The 17,516-nt window shown below is 45.4% G+C and overlaps 1 protein-coding gene across 1 annotated transcript; it reads right to left on the minus strand.

The window, feature by feature from the left end:
- Window positions 1-94: 94 nt before the first annotated feature.
- Window positions 95-17,326, minus strand: LOC142362352 (caspase-8-like). Its single transcript, XM_075429615.1, has 8 exons — window positions 17,248-17,326; window positions 7,477-7,809; window positions 7,144-7,249; window positions 5,977-6,115; window positions 4,432-4,520; window positions 3,288-3,399; window positions 1,771-2,260; window positions 95-984 (listed from the first exon to the last, which is right to left on the minus strand). Exons 2-8 carry the CDS (start codon window positions 7,785-7,787, stop codon window positions 834-836), a joined length of 1,398 nt encoding a protein of 465 aa, XP_075285730.1. The 5' UTR covers window positions 7,788-7,809; window positions 17,248-17,326; the 3' UTR covers window positions 95-833.
- Window positions 17,327-17,516: the final 190 nt, after the last annotated feature.

Here is a 17,516-nt window from a genome sequence, read left to right on the forward strand (position 1 = left end):
TGTCCTCAGTCAGCTCATCCGAAAGAGAAACATACCACAAACAAAGGTAATGTGAAAACCAAGAGAGTTTATTACAACAGAAACAAAAGTCCACAGGAGCTAGAGTCAGATGCCAGAAGGAGAAGGCATCTCAAGAGTAGCGGATCTAATGGAGTGCGACCTTCCTTCCAGCAGGCTGACAGCCATTCAGAACAGACTGTCCCCTAAGAGCTCTGAGAAAAAACACAGTTAGAACCCTTACTACTAAAAAACCTAAACAGCAGTGCTGTTTAGCCAAGTAAATTAATAACATAAAGCAAACCAAACTTGTATTATCATCTTTTTTTGGTCCTTCTGGACAGGGATGTTATTTTCCATGAAAAATTATACAGACATAGCCAATTACACACACACAGCCAATGATTCACCTCTGGGTATATCAGTTACAATTTACACATGCTCCCTGGGAAGAGATCTAGCATTCTGAATCTATCTGTTCTTTTCTTCAGATTTCAGGGACTTACAACAACTCAGACAGTACTGGGACTCCCACTGGCACTTCCAGTAACTCGTACGACTTGGAAGTGCTTCCTCACTTGAAACCCAGACTGAACAGACTCCACTGCTTCTGCAGTACAGAAAGCCAGATCCGTACTCCTCTACGGCCTTACCAGACTGCTACAGACCGAGGTGCCAGGAGACTGATTTAACATGGGAACTGGAAAATTTAGGCCCTGTGGCCCCTTGAAAGACAGGGGCTAATTACACAGGTCCAGGTAATCTCTCTTGCAGATTCTCTTTCTTGTGGAAGTCCATTCCAGAAGTGATTCCTAACTGAGTATATTCTTATTTTTCTAGTTTTCAGTTGACTGACGTCGTGGAACTTGGAAAATCAATTGCTTCCGTAGGGTTGATGTTATCTTTGGCATTTGTTTCCATCCATTTAATACTCTTCCTCCCACTTCCTTGTTCACTTGGGTCAGGATGGTTATGAGATCTTTGTGGCTTGAACAAAAATGAAGAAAAGTTACATTGAAATACACGGTACTTGCAGCTAGGCCAAGAAGCTGATCTACGTTTGCTCCAATAAAGTGGTATCTCAGGGACGGCTAGCATCTTCCCCTCACCTCACTTGTCACAGAAATTGCACACTCCATTGTGTAACCACAGAATACCATGTGTTCGGGGGAATAAAAGCAATCTCCATGTAGCATTGCTTTACCAACACACACAGTCCCCTACTTTGGTTATAGTCAGAAGAGCGCACCAAGATGAAACAGAACCAACAACAAACCTATGCATTCTCCAAGCCCTCTTCTGGACACCATGAGAAAGTGATGTCTGAAGAGAAATTTTATTTTCTAAATCGAGTTTATGATGGGGATGGGAGGGAGGCAACAATGAAAATTATGACTAAAGATGACTGATTTTTTTGTCTGTGTAATCACTCAAATTTGCGTCTTACCAGGTGCTACTGGAAGAAAAATAATTTCTCAGTCAAAAAATGTTAAAAACATGCACAGACATACATACACTTGTTTACATGCAATGTTCCAGCATTACAACACTGGTTCTGTCACAGGCAAGCTAGGGGAAGTCACTTGTACTTTGGTTAATCTGTAGAAGAATAACAATGCCCAGTTCTAGAATATTTACTGTTCTGAACTGTCCTGCAGGTGAAAAGCATTATACAGCACAAATGCAAAACACTGATGTTTCAGCACAGCATGCTTATGTATATATATATGTCTGCAATACCCCAAATAAGCGTGGATTAAAAATAGTACTTACAGTGGGCAAAGTAACTTCATCTTGTCACAGAGGCACTGAACGTAAACACTGCCAGTCTTTGTACAGCGGTAGCACTCATAGCCTTCTACTGTAGCCATGCCAACCAGAATATCAGCCTGATCAGGAATGGAAGTCAGAGGGACAGCATCAGTCTCAAGATGGCCAGAAAAGTCTTCTTTCACTGTGACAGCTGGATGACCGACAGAGCCTTGGCAAGCCTGGATGAAAAACAGCTTGGGTTTGCCAGCAAGAGAAGGACAATTAGATCCACTGAAGCAGGAGAGTAAATCTTTAATATTTACAAACTCATGGTCAATGCCTTTTATTTTGTCTTTTTCACCATGGGAAAAAATGAAGCAAACGAAACAGTCCATGTTACTGTGATCTTTTTTGCTGTATTCTTTAACTTTTGCATACATTTGCTTTGCTTCTAGATCCATGTGCTCAACTGTCTCAAACTGAAGCCACTTAAAGACCTTCTTCACAGCCTCTAGGAAAAAAAGTCAGAAGGCACTTGTTAAACAAACAGTGGCAAGGAAGATGCTGAAACATCAGTGTCTGTGTGGTAGAACAGATGTTAGCAGAAGCGTTCAGATCCCACCAATAAACTCACCTGACTGACTCTTAGCCTGCAAAATCTAATTAGAAAAACCCAAATGCCTAATTTTATTTTTTTTAAATACAACTGGGTTAAGCATCACACTATCTGGGAAAAAAAAAAGTTTCAGATTATTTGATTAATCAGTACAAATTAGCGAAGCTTACTGTGTTAAAGCAAGCTTTAACTGTGCATTGCATAGTAATCTCAGATGATTAAGAACAACACTTAGCAAGTTAAAGAAGAGGTACCTTTTTAGAATGACAAATTCTGCCACTCTTAAATAAGGTAGATCCCTCATTCTGTAAGAATGATCAATACAGCAAGAAGGAAGGCAGGGTAACCTGCTAACACATGCTATGTAGAATTCTCAGCAAATGTTGACTTAATTGTTGTGTGGGCAGTGAGAAAGTAGCTGGGAAGCAAGCAGCCTGTAGACAGGTTGGATGGAGTTAAAATATCAGTGATGTGTGCTTTCATGAAACAGATTTTACTTTTTTACCTTAAAAGTGACTCCATCAGGGAGACAGGCTTTAAGGAAAATTATAAAGCAGTAGCATTTATCTGAGCATTAAATAGAATTTAAGGACTTAAGAATATTATGCCATGATAGCTAAGAATTACAAACAATCAAAAAGTCAAAAGGTGGAACAGTAATCCCTTCTTCACTATTTGGTACATATGACCAACTAAGATGATGCTTTTTACCTAGAACAGAAAGCTGTTCCTTCTTTAAGCCATCAGCTAAACTGTTGGAAGTAGTGTATTTCCAGTTACTACAGTGACTGTCATTCCAGTTACTCTGGAAGCAAAGGAGCTCAGTGGACATGATTGTTCTTCACAGGAAAGATTAGATCATTCTTTCAGAGAATTATCAGAGAAAAAACCAAACCCATAATTGGATTAAAAAAGTACTCACCTCCATCTTGCACTGTTCCTTCTCTGGCTTCATACGGATTTTTAAAAATGTAGTTGTTAAGAATCACACAGTAACCATGTGGGTTATTTTTCATCTTATATGATTCCACAAGCTATAGAAACAAAGAAAGCAGGTAAGAAAGCAGTGCTGAGAATCCAAAAGAGAAATATGCTATACACAGATTGTTGGTTCTTCATGTCCAAGTGCAAAAAATCATGAGGCCAAGACACAAGAAAGGAAAAGCTTAAGAATACAAGTTAGCTACAGGGGAGATGAATCTGCTTTTTCTCCCTGAATCCCTCCTCCTCTCTCTCTGTGGTTAGGATATGATTTTGGCATGGGAGAAAGTGAGTATCCAGGAACACAGCTTTGCATGTGCAGAGGAAAATTTCCTGCAACCTGTCATTCCCTCTGAGAGTCACAGAATCACAGAATGTTAGGATTTGGAAGAGACCTCTGTGGGTCATCTAGTCCAACCCCCCTGCCGAAGCAGGGTCACCTACATCAGGCTGCACAGGAGCTTGTCCAGGTGGGTCTCCAGAGAAGGAGATGCCACAACCTCACTGGGCAGCCGGTTCCAGTGCTCCATCACCCTCAGAATAAAGAAGTTCTTCCTCACGTTCAGACGGAAATTCCTATGCTTCAGTTTGTGCCTGTTGCCCCTTGTCCTGTCACTGGGCACTACTGAAAAGAGTTTGGCCCCATCCTCTTGACACCCACCCTTAAGATATTTATAAGCATTTATAAGGTCACCTCTCAGCCTTCTCTTCTTCAGGCTAAACAAGCCCAGCTCCCTCAGCCTTTCCTCGTTCTTGTGGGTTTCTAGTGAGACAGCAAATTCTATTGTTCCCTTCCATCTGTCCAGGAGTATCTTGACCAGTATTTCAATACCCCAGTCTCCATTATCGTTAAGATACACAACAGCCACTCCTTCACTTCTTGCCTAAAAGGTTGCTGACAGCCAGGTCCTCACAAAGGAACAAGGCTTGGTCTTGTTTTGAAAATAGGAATCGTTCCAAGGCCTATATACAAAGCCAGAATCCCTCCCTTTCAGCTCTTCCACCTGATTATTCTTAAGAATTTACACTCCCTCCTCCAAGGAGCTGGATAAATACTTTCAAGGTAATCTTGAGGTATTTCTCACCACGTGTGGTGTCTCCCCCTCTGCTCCTTGTCCTGCTGGATGCACAGACACAGACAGTGGATAGTGGAGTTTTTCCTTAGAATCACTTTCTATGAGGGAGAAGATAAACAGAACATTTTATGACTAAAAAGATAAATCTTCCACTGTGCATATTTCAACACTCAAAAAAAACAGTGCAAGGAGTGAGGTGGAGGGTGTTTTCCGCATCACTGAGACACCATCCTTTTGTAGAGCTGGGCCAAGCAGGGTTCCAGTTTCACAGACTGCTGGTTATTGAAGCTGTGCAGAGCTGTGCTCCATTTCTTCTCTGCTCATTTACTGGTAGCAAGAGCCATATAATAAAAGGCTGAATGTGAGTAGTCACCCCAGGCAAACCATTCACAAGCATGTCCACTATGGGATACATAAGTGACAGAAGAGACCCATTTTTGTACAGTGGTACACTACAACTAGCTCTTTTATTTTTGACACCATTGTCTCTTCTCCAGAGAACTTTACTTTGGGTGGACACACCAAGGATGCAGAATACCAGCACAATGGAAGATCTCCTCAAAGCAACAAAACAATTCTTCGGCTACAACTGCCTGAATTAAGTGAAGAAATCAAACTCATTACCCAAGGAAATAAGTCACTGTACCCCTTTTACAAGTTACACCAATGTGTTTACATGGAATTTAATTGCCAGCGCAACAAGATCTGTAAGACTCACTCTTTTTCTACCTACCAAGGGGAACAAAATAATAACAATAGAACTAAAAACGCCATTCCCCTGACACAGGGCTTGCTTACACTAGCCACCCTTGCAATTATCTTCTGCTGTTTTAGAGATACAAGTACAAGTCAGCAGCACAAAGACATGCTGGGGAAACCAGTTGGTATCTCTGCAGGGAACTGCATGGGCTGTATTGATATGTCTAAGGAAACATACATCCTGAGTTATCCAAAAAGAGGTTCTGGGGAAAAATTCAATAGGTTTCAGTTGTTGTTGGTTGACACATCCTGTTTACCAAACAGTAAGGCCCAGCTGCAGTGTCACAGGTCGCCACCCCAGCTTCAACAGCCCAGATAATGCTGAAGTCCTTGAAATTTCGCATCTGGTACAGAAAGCTAACGGTTACACTTTAGCCAAGTACCTGGTCTCCAGGGACTTTAACTTTGACTAAGAGCAAACAGCCTGCCTAACAGAAAATAATGCTGACGATCTCCCAATACAAGTTTCCCCAAGAGAACGGTCACCTCCAGTCTATTTCAGTGACTGAAAAGCTATCCTGGTCTAAAACCAGCACTGCACTGTTTCCTGAAGAGAAAAATTGCATTTAAGGCAAAGAGGAGGGAGAAGCAGACCATTCACAAGGCACAGAACGTATTTAAAGGAGAGATACAAGAAGGTATGATAATGAAGTAGCAGAAAATGTCAGAAACCACAGGTATCAAGAGCCACTCTGCCTATCCTAGGATACTGTAAGAATACTCTGGACTCCTAAGCTGCCAAGGGCAATAATCACAAGAATACCAGCTCTACTCTTGAACAGCAGATTAATTTACCTTTTTTTTCTTCTTCATAGGTATCAATTTTTTTCTTTACATCAGCTCTAAATCCCTTTAATATATCTTTCAGCATTGCCAGGTCATCTTCTTTAATTATTCCATTTCTTTCCATTTCCAGTAATACCTTCAACATTGACTGGTAAAACAAAAACACATAACCCAAACTCATAGAGTGAACTTCAACAACTGCAGTATCAGGCACTTCTGGACAGAGCACAAGATAACATCCTCATTCCCAGAGATCGACCAGCTGAAGACCAATTTCTTTTTCCTCCAAACTTCATTAAAACAAGGGTCAGGATGCAATGCAACTCAAGAAATACATCACTAAGGTTAAGACAGGATCATTAGAAATTGCCTATGGCTAGGCTATCCTGCTTTGTTTCAGCAGTGCAACACCCCAGTGTGGATAACAACATGGCATCCTGTTGTACTTCGGTGTTCAGATGAAGTGCTGTTAAGTCATTTAGCTGTGCCATTGTACATTTTCTGTCACAGAAAATGTGTTCAGGGCTATTTTTATTTTTTTTGATAGTCCGCCAAGTTGGAGGTAAAACTGCTGATTTACCTATTAGTGCCACAATACAAATATGACTTTTAAGGAAGCTTCTTAGTAATACCAAGCATTTTTATAACACCGTTTATTATTTACAATAGAAGTATTGAACTAGCTCATCAAACCTCTTAATACTTTTGTTGGGAGAGTTAACAAAATGCTGTTACCTCAAATTACAATAAAGTAGAAAATATACCCAATGACACAGAAAAGTTTGTGGCTGAAGTCACATTAGAACTTGATTTTCTGTCTCAAAAACATTGTTTTTCCTCTAGCAAACATCACTCTTCCTAGATACAGCATATGTACAAACATCTTACAAGAGCCAAGCAAAGACAAAAGGAAGAGCATGACAGATTTTGCAAGAAGAAAACATTAGGGAGACAGATGGTAGTGGGAAAATACAAACAGGAGAGCAAAAAAAGGCAGAGAAAAGATAGAATGAGTACAAAAGCGTCCATTCTTTCACACAGCAGCTATCAGCTAACATTACAATTCTTTCAACATCAGATTTTAGTGACAGCGGACTGTTTTCTCTTTCCTCCGTACAAAAACTAGCAGACTCTGAACTACCCTTGCAAGAAAATTATCAAGATCACTTTGTATACAGCATTATCGTGGAGCTTGTTCTTTGGTATTTGTTTCTGGAGTAGGAACTTCACGCTCTTGACATCTTCTGGAGTCAAGTCCTCTGCAATTCCATATAGCAGTTGCCTGGCAGTAAGAATAGAGAAAGACTGATTAAGAAAGTTATGAGAAGTAAACACTACAATTACACTTTTGAACTGCAAAATGTAAAACTCACAATGGCAGGCAGTCATGCTGTAATAAATACAGTTACGCTGGGATATTCATAAGACAACTGTGCAGACAGAAAGCAAGACACACAACATTGCTGTTGTACATTTTGCATGCAAAGGTTTACTTACTTCTGTGCTTACCTGTAGGCTGACACTTTTGCCCTGCCTGGGATCTGAAGCTCTCTCTCCATCTCCTCTCGGCTAGAGCCCAGGTGGGCAGCCAGGAGGTCCATCCGATTGATCCGGTAAAGCAGCTCCTTCAGGAAGAACAGGCTCCCCACCTCGATCATGTCTTTCTCCTGCAGCGCTTCAAAGAAGGCCTTGGGCTCCTGGATGGCTTCCAGCTTCCTCATGGGGATGTGCTCCAGGCTGAGGAACTTCAGAGCCACCACTTCATCTGTGACCAAAGCCTCAGAAATGTCAAAAAGGAGTTTGCGGAAGTCTGTACTCATTTCACATCATTTAGATTTGGATCTAAACACAAACAGAAGTTGATTTCATTTATCAGTAACAGCAGTGCATCGACATGATATAAAAGGTATTACATCATGTAGAATAGCCAAAAATAAACACATGCAATCAAAAGTACTTCAGTACAGAGATGCTGTCTTGTTATCATAGCTTTGATGCTTAGCTCTTTCAGTGCTCTTGACTTAACAAAGAATATGAAAAATTCTCTACTAAGTGACATTAACAGAAGAAGTCATGGATATGGATCATTCTTGCTTCCTATGGTGTGTCCTGGGTTTGGCCAGGACAGGGTTAATTTTCACTGGACTCCAGGAAGGGGCACAGCCGGGGGGTGGGGGCTGACCCCACCTGGCCAAACAGAGCCCGGTATTCCATACCATGTGACGTCACGCTGGGTTCCGGTGGGGGGGGGGCGGGCAGCAGAAAGCGACTCACGGCTTGGGGGGACGCGGTGCCGGTGCTGTTCGGGAGAGCGGCTGTCTGGGTCGTGCGGTTCGTTGTTGTGTTTTCTCCTTATTTGTACCGTTGTTGTTCCTGTTTCCCTCTGTTTGCTGTTCTGTTAAACTGCCCTTATCCCGACCCACCAGTTTCTGCCTGTTTCTTTTCATTCTCCTCCGCACGCCGGCAGGGGGAGGGGCGGCCACGTGGCGCTTTTGTTGCCGGCGGCAGCCGAAACCAAGACATTTATTTGGCGCCCAAGTGTGGGGCAGGGATAACGGCAGGGCTGAGCAGCGGGTGTTAAAACTTTCTTTCTTAGATTTTGTTAAATTTGTTATACGTATTTTTCTGTGTTAGTTAACTAGTCGCCGGTAAAAATGTTTCTGTCTGTAATCAGATGGCTGTGGTTTTTGAATCCGTACTTGCACTATGTTTTCCCTGTGGTGCTGTTCATTACCTCGGGGAAAAGGATCAGGGTGATGATTTTGCTATACTGTATGATGTCGACTTATGACATGATAACGTCAATGTTCATGAAATTAGGCTTGTATTTGCATGCGGCACTGCGGTCATTTCCGTACCTCGGATCCTGTGTCTTAGAATTTGTGAATAATCAAACCCAGTCTGTGGGGAAAACCGAAGGGGATACCTTCTCCCACTCTTTCGCCCCCCCTCTCTCCTTCAGGCTGGTCCTAACGGCTTTTGAGAACTTCGAGTACCCGTGGGATGCTCAGGCCAGCACTCTCCTTTTGTTATGCGTCCTGAATGGGTTGCAGGTTTTGTTTAGGGCTAAACAAGTCGTTAAGAACATTGTGCAGAGACCTGCCCCGGGGCTGGATAGCTGTGAGTGGCTGGGTGTGTGGGACAGCATGGACAAGTACCTAGGGCAGTGGGCACCACCGGTGTTTTTTAAACTCACCCCTGAACAAATACAGAATCCAGACAATCTGGTAAAATATCTGAAAAAAGTGTGCTGCCACCCTGGGAACTCGAGAGAGACACAGATCACCGCAATGTGCTGGGGTCTGGCCCACGCCTACCGAGCCCTGTTCAACCTGATTCAGTGCCCTAAAGGGGAAAGAGGGAGAAAGGAAGCGGCAGGCGCTGCGACTGGCGCTGCCCCCCCAGCCGGCCCTGCAGTCCCTCCAGCCCAGCAGGCAGTCACAGCCCCCCCGACCGGCACCACGGCTGCTGCAGCCACTGGCGTGGTCCCGGCTCCCCCGGCGTGCACGGCAGCTGCTCCAGCCCCAGCTCTGGCTGCAGGCATCGCGGCTGAGCCCAATGACCAACCTGTGCCAGTAGCAGTCGCCCCCGTAAAACTAAAGAAAGAAGCAAAGAGAGCAGATCGCTCCGGGAGGGATGACGATGAGCCAGGGTCATCACGGGAGATAGAGACAGAGATCATCACCCGGTCCCTGTCCCTGAGCGAGCTGCGAGACATGTGGGAACATTTCAGCTGCCACCCAGGCGAGCACATTGTCACCTGGCCGCTGCGGTGCTGGGATAACGGGGCCAGCAGCTTGGAATTAGAGGGCAAGGAAGCCAAGCAGCTGGGATCCCTGGCCAGGGATGGGGACATTGACAAGGCCATTGGGAAGAAGGAACAAGTCCTCAGCCTCTGGAGGAGACTTCTCTCAGGCGTGAGGGAGAGATACCCCTTCAGTGACGATTCTGTATGTTATCCTGGCAAATGGACCAATATGGAAAGGGGTATCCAGTACTTGAGGGAATTAGCTGTGCGGGAGCTGGTTTATAATGAACCAGATGATGACCAGTTACTGACCGACCCAGATGAAGTCCAGTGCACAGCATCTATGTGGAGGAAGTTTGTGTGGAGCGCACCCTCCTCATATGCCAACTCACTGGCAGTTGTAAACTGGAAGGGTAAGGAGGCACCAACAGTGGATGAGGTGGCTGTCAGACTCCAGCCAGTATGAGGAAAGTCTCTCTTCCTCCCTTGTCTCAGCCATGGAGAAATTGTCCCCGAAGGTCCAGCGACTCGAAGAGAGCATGTCCCACTCCCCACCTGTATGGGCCAGTGTCTCAGCTATTAGGGGCAAGCGTTTCTCTGCTCAGGAGAGGGAATACAGAGGCTATACACCATGGGGCTCCCTGTGGTATTACCTGCGTGACCACGGAGAGGACATGAGGAAGTGGGATGGAAAACCCACCTCAAGTCTAGAGGCACGAGTCCGTGAGCTGCGAGGTAAAACAATCACAAAAGGGGATTCTGTTAGGAAAAGTGCCGCTCCAGTTTCCAGCAGCCAGCTCTCCAGACCAGGTAGACAGTTTGATTTTGATTCCGATCCTCTGAAGGGGACCTCCAAGTCATTTCTACAGCAGGTGAGCAGCAAATTCTCTGACGAGGATTAGAGGGGCCCTGCCTCCAGCCAGGTGGAGGAAAGGGACAACCGTGTTTATTGGACGGTGTGGATTCGGTGGCCTGGCACGTCAGATCCACAAGAGTATAAAGCTCTAGTGGACACTGGTGCACAGTGTACTTTAATGCCATCAGATTTCCAAGGGTCAGAGTCCATTTGCATTTCGGGAGTGACAGGGGGGTCCCAAGACCTGAGTCTACTGGAGGCTGAAGTGAGCCTCACTGGGCAGGAGTGGCAGAAGCACCCCATTGTAACTGGCCCCGAGGCTCTGTGCATCCTTGGGATAGACTATCTTAGGAGAGGCTATTTCAAGGACCCAAGGGGGTATCGGTGGGCTTTTGGCATAGCTGCTGTGGAGACAGAAGAAATTAAACAGCTGTCCATTTTGCCTGGTCTCTCGGAGGATCCTTCCGTTGTGGGGTTGCTGAGGGTTGAAGAACAACAGGTACCCATCGCAACCACAACGGTGCACCGGCGACAGTATCGTACCAACCGAGACTCCCTTCTCCCCATTCATCAGCTGATCCGCCAGCTGGAGAGTCAAGGAGTGATCACGAAAACTCGCTCACCCTTTAATAGTCCCATATGGCCAGTGAGAAAATCTGCTGGGGGGTGGAGACTGACAATAGACTACCGTGGCCTGAATGAAGTCACACCACCGCTGAGTGCTGCCATGCCAGACATGCTAGAACTTCAATATCAGCTGGAGTCAAAGGCAGCCAAGTGGTACGCTACAATTGACATTGCTAATGCATTCTTCTCCATCCCTTTGGCAGCAGAGTGCAGGCCACAGTTTGCGTTCACCTGGAGGGGCATCCAGTACACCTGGAATCGACTGCCCCAGGGGTGGAAACACAGTCCCACCATTTGCCATGGACTAATCCAGACTGCACTGGAAAAAGGTGAAGCTCCAGAACATCTGCAGTACATCGACGACATCATTGTATGGGGCGACACAGCGGAGGAGGTTTTTGAGAAAGGGGAGAAAATAGTTCAGATCCTTCTGAAAGCTGGTTTCGCCATTAAGCAAAGTAAAGTCAAGGGACCTGCTCAAGAGATCCAGTTTTGGTGAATAAAATGGCAGGATGGGCGCCGTCAAATCCCAATGGATGTCATCAACAAAATAGCAGCTATGTCTCCACCAACCAGCAAAAAGGAAGCACAGGCCTTCCTGGGTGTTGTGGGTTTTTGGAGGATGCACATGCCAAATTACAGCCAGATTGTGAGTCCTCTGTACCATGTGACCCAGAAGAAGAATGATTTTGAATGGGGCCCTGAGCAATGACAGGCATTTGAACAGATTAAACGGGAGATAGTTCATGCCGTAGCCCTTGGTCCAGTCCAGTCAGGGCAAGATGTTAAAAACGTGCTCTACACTGCAGCCGGGGAGAATGGCCCAACCTGGAGTCTCTGGCAGAAAGCACCAGGGGAGACTCGAGGTCGACCCCTGGGGTTCTGGAGCCGGGGACACAAAGGATCCGAGGCCCGCTGTACTCCCACTGAAAAAGAGATTCTGGCAGCATATGAAGGCGTTCGAGCTGCTTCAGAAGTGGTCGGCACTGAAGCACAGCTCCTCCTAGCTCCACGATTGCCAGTCCTGGGCTGGATGTTCAAAGAGAGGGTCCCCTCTACGCATCATGCCACCGATGCTACATGGAGTAAGTGGGTCGCTCTGATCACCCAGCGCACCCGAATGGGAAACCCCAGTCGCCCAGGAATTCTGGAGGTAATCATGGACTGGCCAGAAGGCAAAGATTTTGGAGCATTGCCAGAGGAGGAGGTGACACGTGCTGAAGAGGCCCCACTGTATAACCAGCTGCCAGAAGATAAGAAACAGTATGCCCTGTTCACGGATGGGTCCTGTCGCATTGTGGGGAAGCAGCGGAGGTGGAAGGCTGCTGTATGGAGCCCTACACAACAAGTCACAGAAACTGCCGAGGGAGAAGGTGAGTCCAGCCAGTTTGCAGAGGTGAAAGCCATCCAGCTGGCTTTAGACATTGCCAGTCAAGAGAAGTGGCCAGTGCTCTGGCTTTACACTGACTCTTGGATGATGGCCAATGCCTTGTGGGGGTGGCTGCAGCAATGGAAGAAGAACAACTGGCAGCGCAGAGGCAAACCTATCTGGGCTGCCCCATTGTGGCAAGATATTGCTGCCCGGCTAGAGCAGTTGGTTGTAAAAGTGCGTCACGTGGATGCCCACATCCCTAAGAGTCGGGCCACTGAAGAACATCAAAACAACCACCAGATAGATCAGGCTGCTAAGATTGAAGTGGCTCAGGTGGATCTGGACTGGCAACATAAGGGTGAACTCTTTATAGCTCGGTGGGCCCATGACACCTCGGGCCACCAAGGAAGAGATGCTGCATACCGATGGGCTCGTGACCGAGGGGTGGACTTGACCATGGACACTATCGCACAGGTTATCCATGAATGTGAAACATGCGCTGCAATCAAGCAAGCCAAGCGGGTAAAGCCTCAGTGGTACGGAGGACGATGGCTAAAATATAAATAAGGGGAGGCTTGGCAGATTGACTACATCACACTGCCACTAACCCGCCAAGGCAAGCGCTATGTGCTCACAATGGTGGAGGCCACCACCGGATGGCTGGAAACCTATCCTGTGCCCCATGCCACCACCCGGAATACCACCCTGGGCCTGGAAAAACAAGACCTGTGGCGACATGGCACTCCCGAGAGAATTGAGACGGACAACGGGACTCACTTTCGCAACAGCCTCATAGACACCTGGGCCAAAGAACATGGTATTGAGTGGGTGTATCACATCCCCTACCATGCACCAGCCTCTGGAAAGATCGAACGTTACAATGGGCTGCTAAAAACCACTTTGAGGGCAATGGAGGGTGGGACTTTCAAAAATTGGGATACCCATTTAGCAAAGGCCACCTGGTTGGTTAACACCAGAGGGTCCACCAACCGGGCTGGTCCTGCCCAAGTAAAACCTCAGCGCCCTGTAGAAGGGGATAAAGTCCCCGTAGTGCACATGCGGAACATGTTAGGGAAGACGGTTTGGGTTAGTCCTGCCTCGGGCAAAGGCAAGCCCGTCTGCGGGATTGCTTTTGCTCAAGGACCTGGGTGTACCTGGTGGGTAATGCGGAAGGACGGGGAAGTCCGATGTGTACCTCATGGGGATTTAATTTTGGGTGAGAATAGTCCATAAATAAATTGTATAAAGTTAATTGTTAAATAACCCTGTCACTGTCTGTTATCACTGTTATAATTGTTATATTTTGTACCAGTAGTAGCATAGTAAGAATCATCCAGATTAAAGAAGGATGGACTTTTTCGATGAAAACCTAGCGGAGCACAGCGATGATGGAACTGGACCTGGTTTTTCAACAACTGGCATCCAGCAACTTCATCAAGATCAACATCTCCTGCAGACTGTGGGCACGGGCCGCACCAGATACATCAGCCGTGAGCTCCGGATGCAACAAGTGACCACCCATCACCACACATCACCTCTTCTGCCACGGAAGACCATTACGACAGATGGAGCCTGAAGTCATGGATTAAATGAACTCAAGGGACACTTTAGAGTGATGATCCATAGACTAAGGGAATGATATCTGGAGACAGGAGAAGTGGTGGTGATCAACTGGACAATGGGGGACCTGTGCATGATGTAGATGGTATGGAATAAGGGGTGGATAATGTCCTGGGTTTGGCCAGGACAGGGTTAATTTTCACTGGACTCCAGGAAGGGGCACAGCCGGGGGGTGGGGGCTGACCCCACCTGGCCAAACAGAGCCCGGTATTCCATACCATGTGACGTCACGCTGGGTTCTGGTGGGGGGGGGCAGGCAGCGGAAAGGGACTCGCGGCTTGGGGGGACGCGGTGCCGGTGCTGTTCGGGAGAGCGGCTGTCTGGGTCGTGCGGTTCATTGTTGTGTTTTCTCCTTATTTGTACCGTTGTTGTTCCTGTTTCCCTCTGTTTGCTGTTCTGTTAAACTGCCCTTATCCCGACCCACCGGTTTCTGCCTGTTTCTTTCCATTCTCCTCCACACGCTGGCGGGGGGAGGGGTGGCCGCGTGGCGCTTTTGTTGCCGGCGGCAGCCGAAACCAAGACAGGTGTGTCTAGACAGCAGGAAGTACCAATGTACAGGATGTACAATCCTGGTAGGCTGCTGCTGTTTTGGTTTCCCTTTTTTTTTTTTTTTTTTTTTTGAGGTTTGATCCCATCTGGGACCAAGAGCCATTTGCAGGTCTGAAATACTGACTATGTAGTAAACGAGACTGCCAGGTTTTACACGATAACAAAGATAAAGGTTTTACATCATAACAAAAATCAGAGTCTGCATGAGTACAACTCTTCTAAGCTATCTGGCTTCTCCTTTCTTTATACACTGCTTCTGACCCTTGTTAGCATAGCCAAAGCACCTATTCCTGTCTGGGATTATTTGCATGAAGTAAAACTCAGTTCCCAGCTCTCAAAGAATTTATCATATTCAAATCAAATACAGATCATGTCAACCCTTTCAAAAAGGCCAGGAGAATTTTGTCAAGCTAGTTCTGTTTCACTGAGCATTGAATAGCACTTCCCTTCTCCACCGTTTCCTCCACCAACTTAGAAATATTAAACTTGGCTTATGGATCTAACTGTTGAGCACAAGAGAAAGTTAGAAAATACCAAGTGCAAGCCTTCCAGCTACCTCACCCTGACACTTAAAAGACCTGTCTCCGTTGCCTCTCTTGTAAGAGAGCCATTTGCCACTTTACTCTCTCTGCCTTAGATCTAAGACACCTAGGAATCTCTGAAGACAAACTCTACAGAGATGCATTCAGTAGAGGCCTCTTGTCCCATTGAACACACTGGGTGACAGAAAAGTTGACAACAGCAAATCAAAACTTTCTACTCCTACGCTACCAGAATATTAGGCAATCCATTTTAACGTTACTGCTACTGCAAGTGTTTCAATACCAAGGCTAATAACTCCAAGGCAGCCCAGCTGACTAAGCGAATCAATACTGCAGTAAATAGTAAAAAACCATTAATGAGCAGAAAATTGTACTTCCCTCTCCTCCAAGGACTACTCTACAGCAAAGCAGCTTTTTGTGGCACACCCGTTGTCAGCATTCTGTTAGTTAGCAACAGTGAACATACAACTGAATCTTAAACTTTTGTTTACCAAAAAACCTGATAAAATAGCAAAACATGCATTGTGATGCATCATATAAATTCAGGCTCTGCCCCCAAACACTGTTTTGTTCACATCCATTCAAACTGAACTTTTAAACTGACTAGAATCTACACCATTCAGCCCGTATCACCACAAAACCACTAGTATCTAAACGCATCATATGTGCTTAACCTCACAATTCAATGATCTCAGATCTGACTGTATATTTTTATATCCACGCAGGAAAGAGAAGAATACTTTCTTGGTAGCTAGTTATGTGAGAAAGAAGATAACTTCATAAATTATGCCTTTTGTTTAAGATACAAGGCATGTGCTTATAAAAGTAAATCTTTCTGGTATTTCTCAAAGGCTGTAAGTTTAATATTTAAGCCTGTCTGTAAATACAGGGAGCACACTAAACCAATGTTTAACTTCTTCTTTTTCTTCCTCTTTACTGAATTAAAGACACAACTGATACAGCAAGCAAACTGTTTAATACTACTACTAATACTACTACTAATAATAATAATTTTACATCACTTGCATGGGAGGACATGCTGGAGGACTGCTGAACAACCCTGAAAAAAGTGATACAGCCATAGTCTCCAAAGTTCCAAGAAAAGTACTGCCTTTTGCACTATGGTCTATATTGTCAGATGACTAACAAAAAGTATGTTAGAACAAAGTAATAAGCTGTGGTCATAATGCAGCAGTTTACTACTCCACCTATCATAGTTCCAGTTTCAGGAAACAGTGCTTGTGAGAAAAACTGGTAAACAAGCCACAGAAGTAACGAGGTCTTGCTTTTGTTTTAAGGGGACACATTAAGCAGCACAGCCAGGACTTTCCAGCATACAGCACAGCTCACTGTATCTGCTCCCACACATAAATCCTAATTAAAAGACAGTGAGGGAAGGGTGAATCAATTATATCATCCCATTTAAAAATATCTTGGTCCCACTGCTCTGCTGTGTTACCAGATCCTCCATGACTTTACCTCCTTTCTCTGAAGCCCCTCTCCAACTCACCCTAGCCTATTTTTAACATGCATTTTCATGGAATGTTATTCCCTAAATTTAAAAAAAGCCAACTATCAGCACTGAATTCAGTAGCAGTACCCAGTGAATACAGGGAACTGAAAGGCTAAACATTCCTTTGAGATTATTTATGTAACAGACTTCCCCATTTACAAGAGAATTTAAGCAATAATTAACTTTTGGCATTTTCACCCTCTCTGAACTACAGAACTCTCCCTTCAGTGGTAAGGTTCCCAGTATGGTCTGCTGGTCACCAGTATCTTCCTTGCAGCAGGAAATATATGATCACCAATCAGTACAGCCAGCCATCAGACTCTGAATCTTGTGAAGTCAACATCGTGAAGACAGACAGTTAGGAGAGCCAAAATTTGTTAAAATTTTGCAAAGAAAACAATCATTCATTGATTTCAATCTCTCTACCTTTATAAACTCAAAATTGTAACATACCCTTTGATAGAATGAGGCATACAAATTCCTTCCAAAAGGCACACGGCAGTAACAGTTCAGAACGTGCCTGACTTATTTCACTGGCACAAGTTGTCCTTTTATCCAAAGGCTGGGAGCAGCACAGGGGGACACCACAAGCACTGTCTGATCTTCAGGTCCAAAATGATTCTGTCTCCATGTCATCCCATGCCTCAGCGTCTCTCTCCCTGCATCAGTACTTCTGTGTCTCAACCTGAATCAAGACTCCAGTTGCAGTTTGAAAGAGGAAG

Source organism: Opisthocomus hoazin, chromosome 9 (assembly GCF_030867145.1).
Source record: "Opisthocomus hoazin isolate bOpiHoa1 chromosome 9, bOpiHoa1.hap1, whole genome shotgun sequence".
Lineage (NCBI taxonomy): Eukaryota > Metazoa > Chordata > Aves > Opisthocomiformes > Opisthocomidae > Opisthocomus > Opisthocomus hoazin.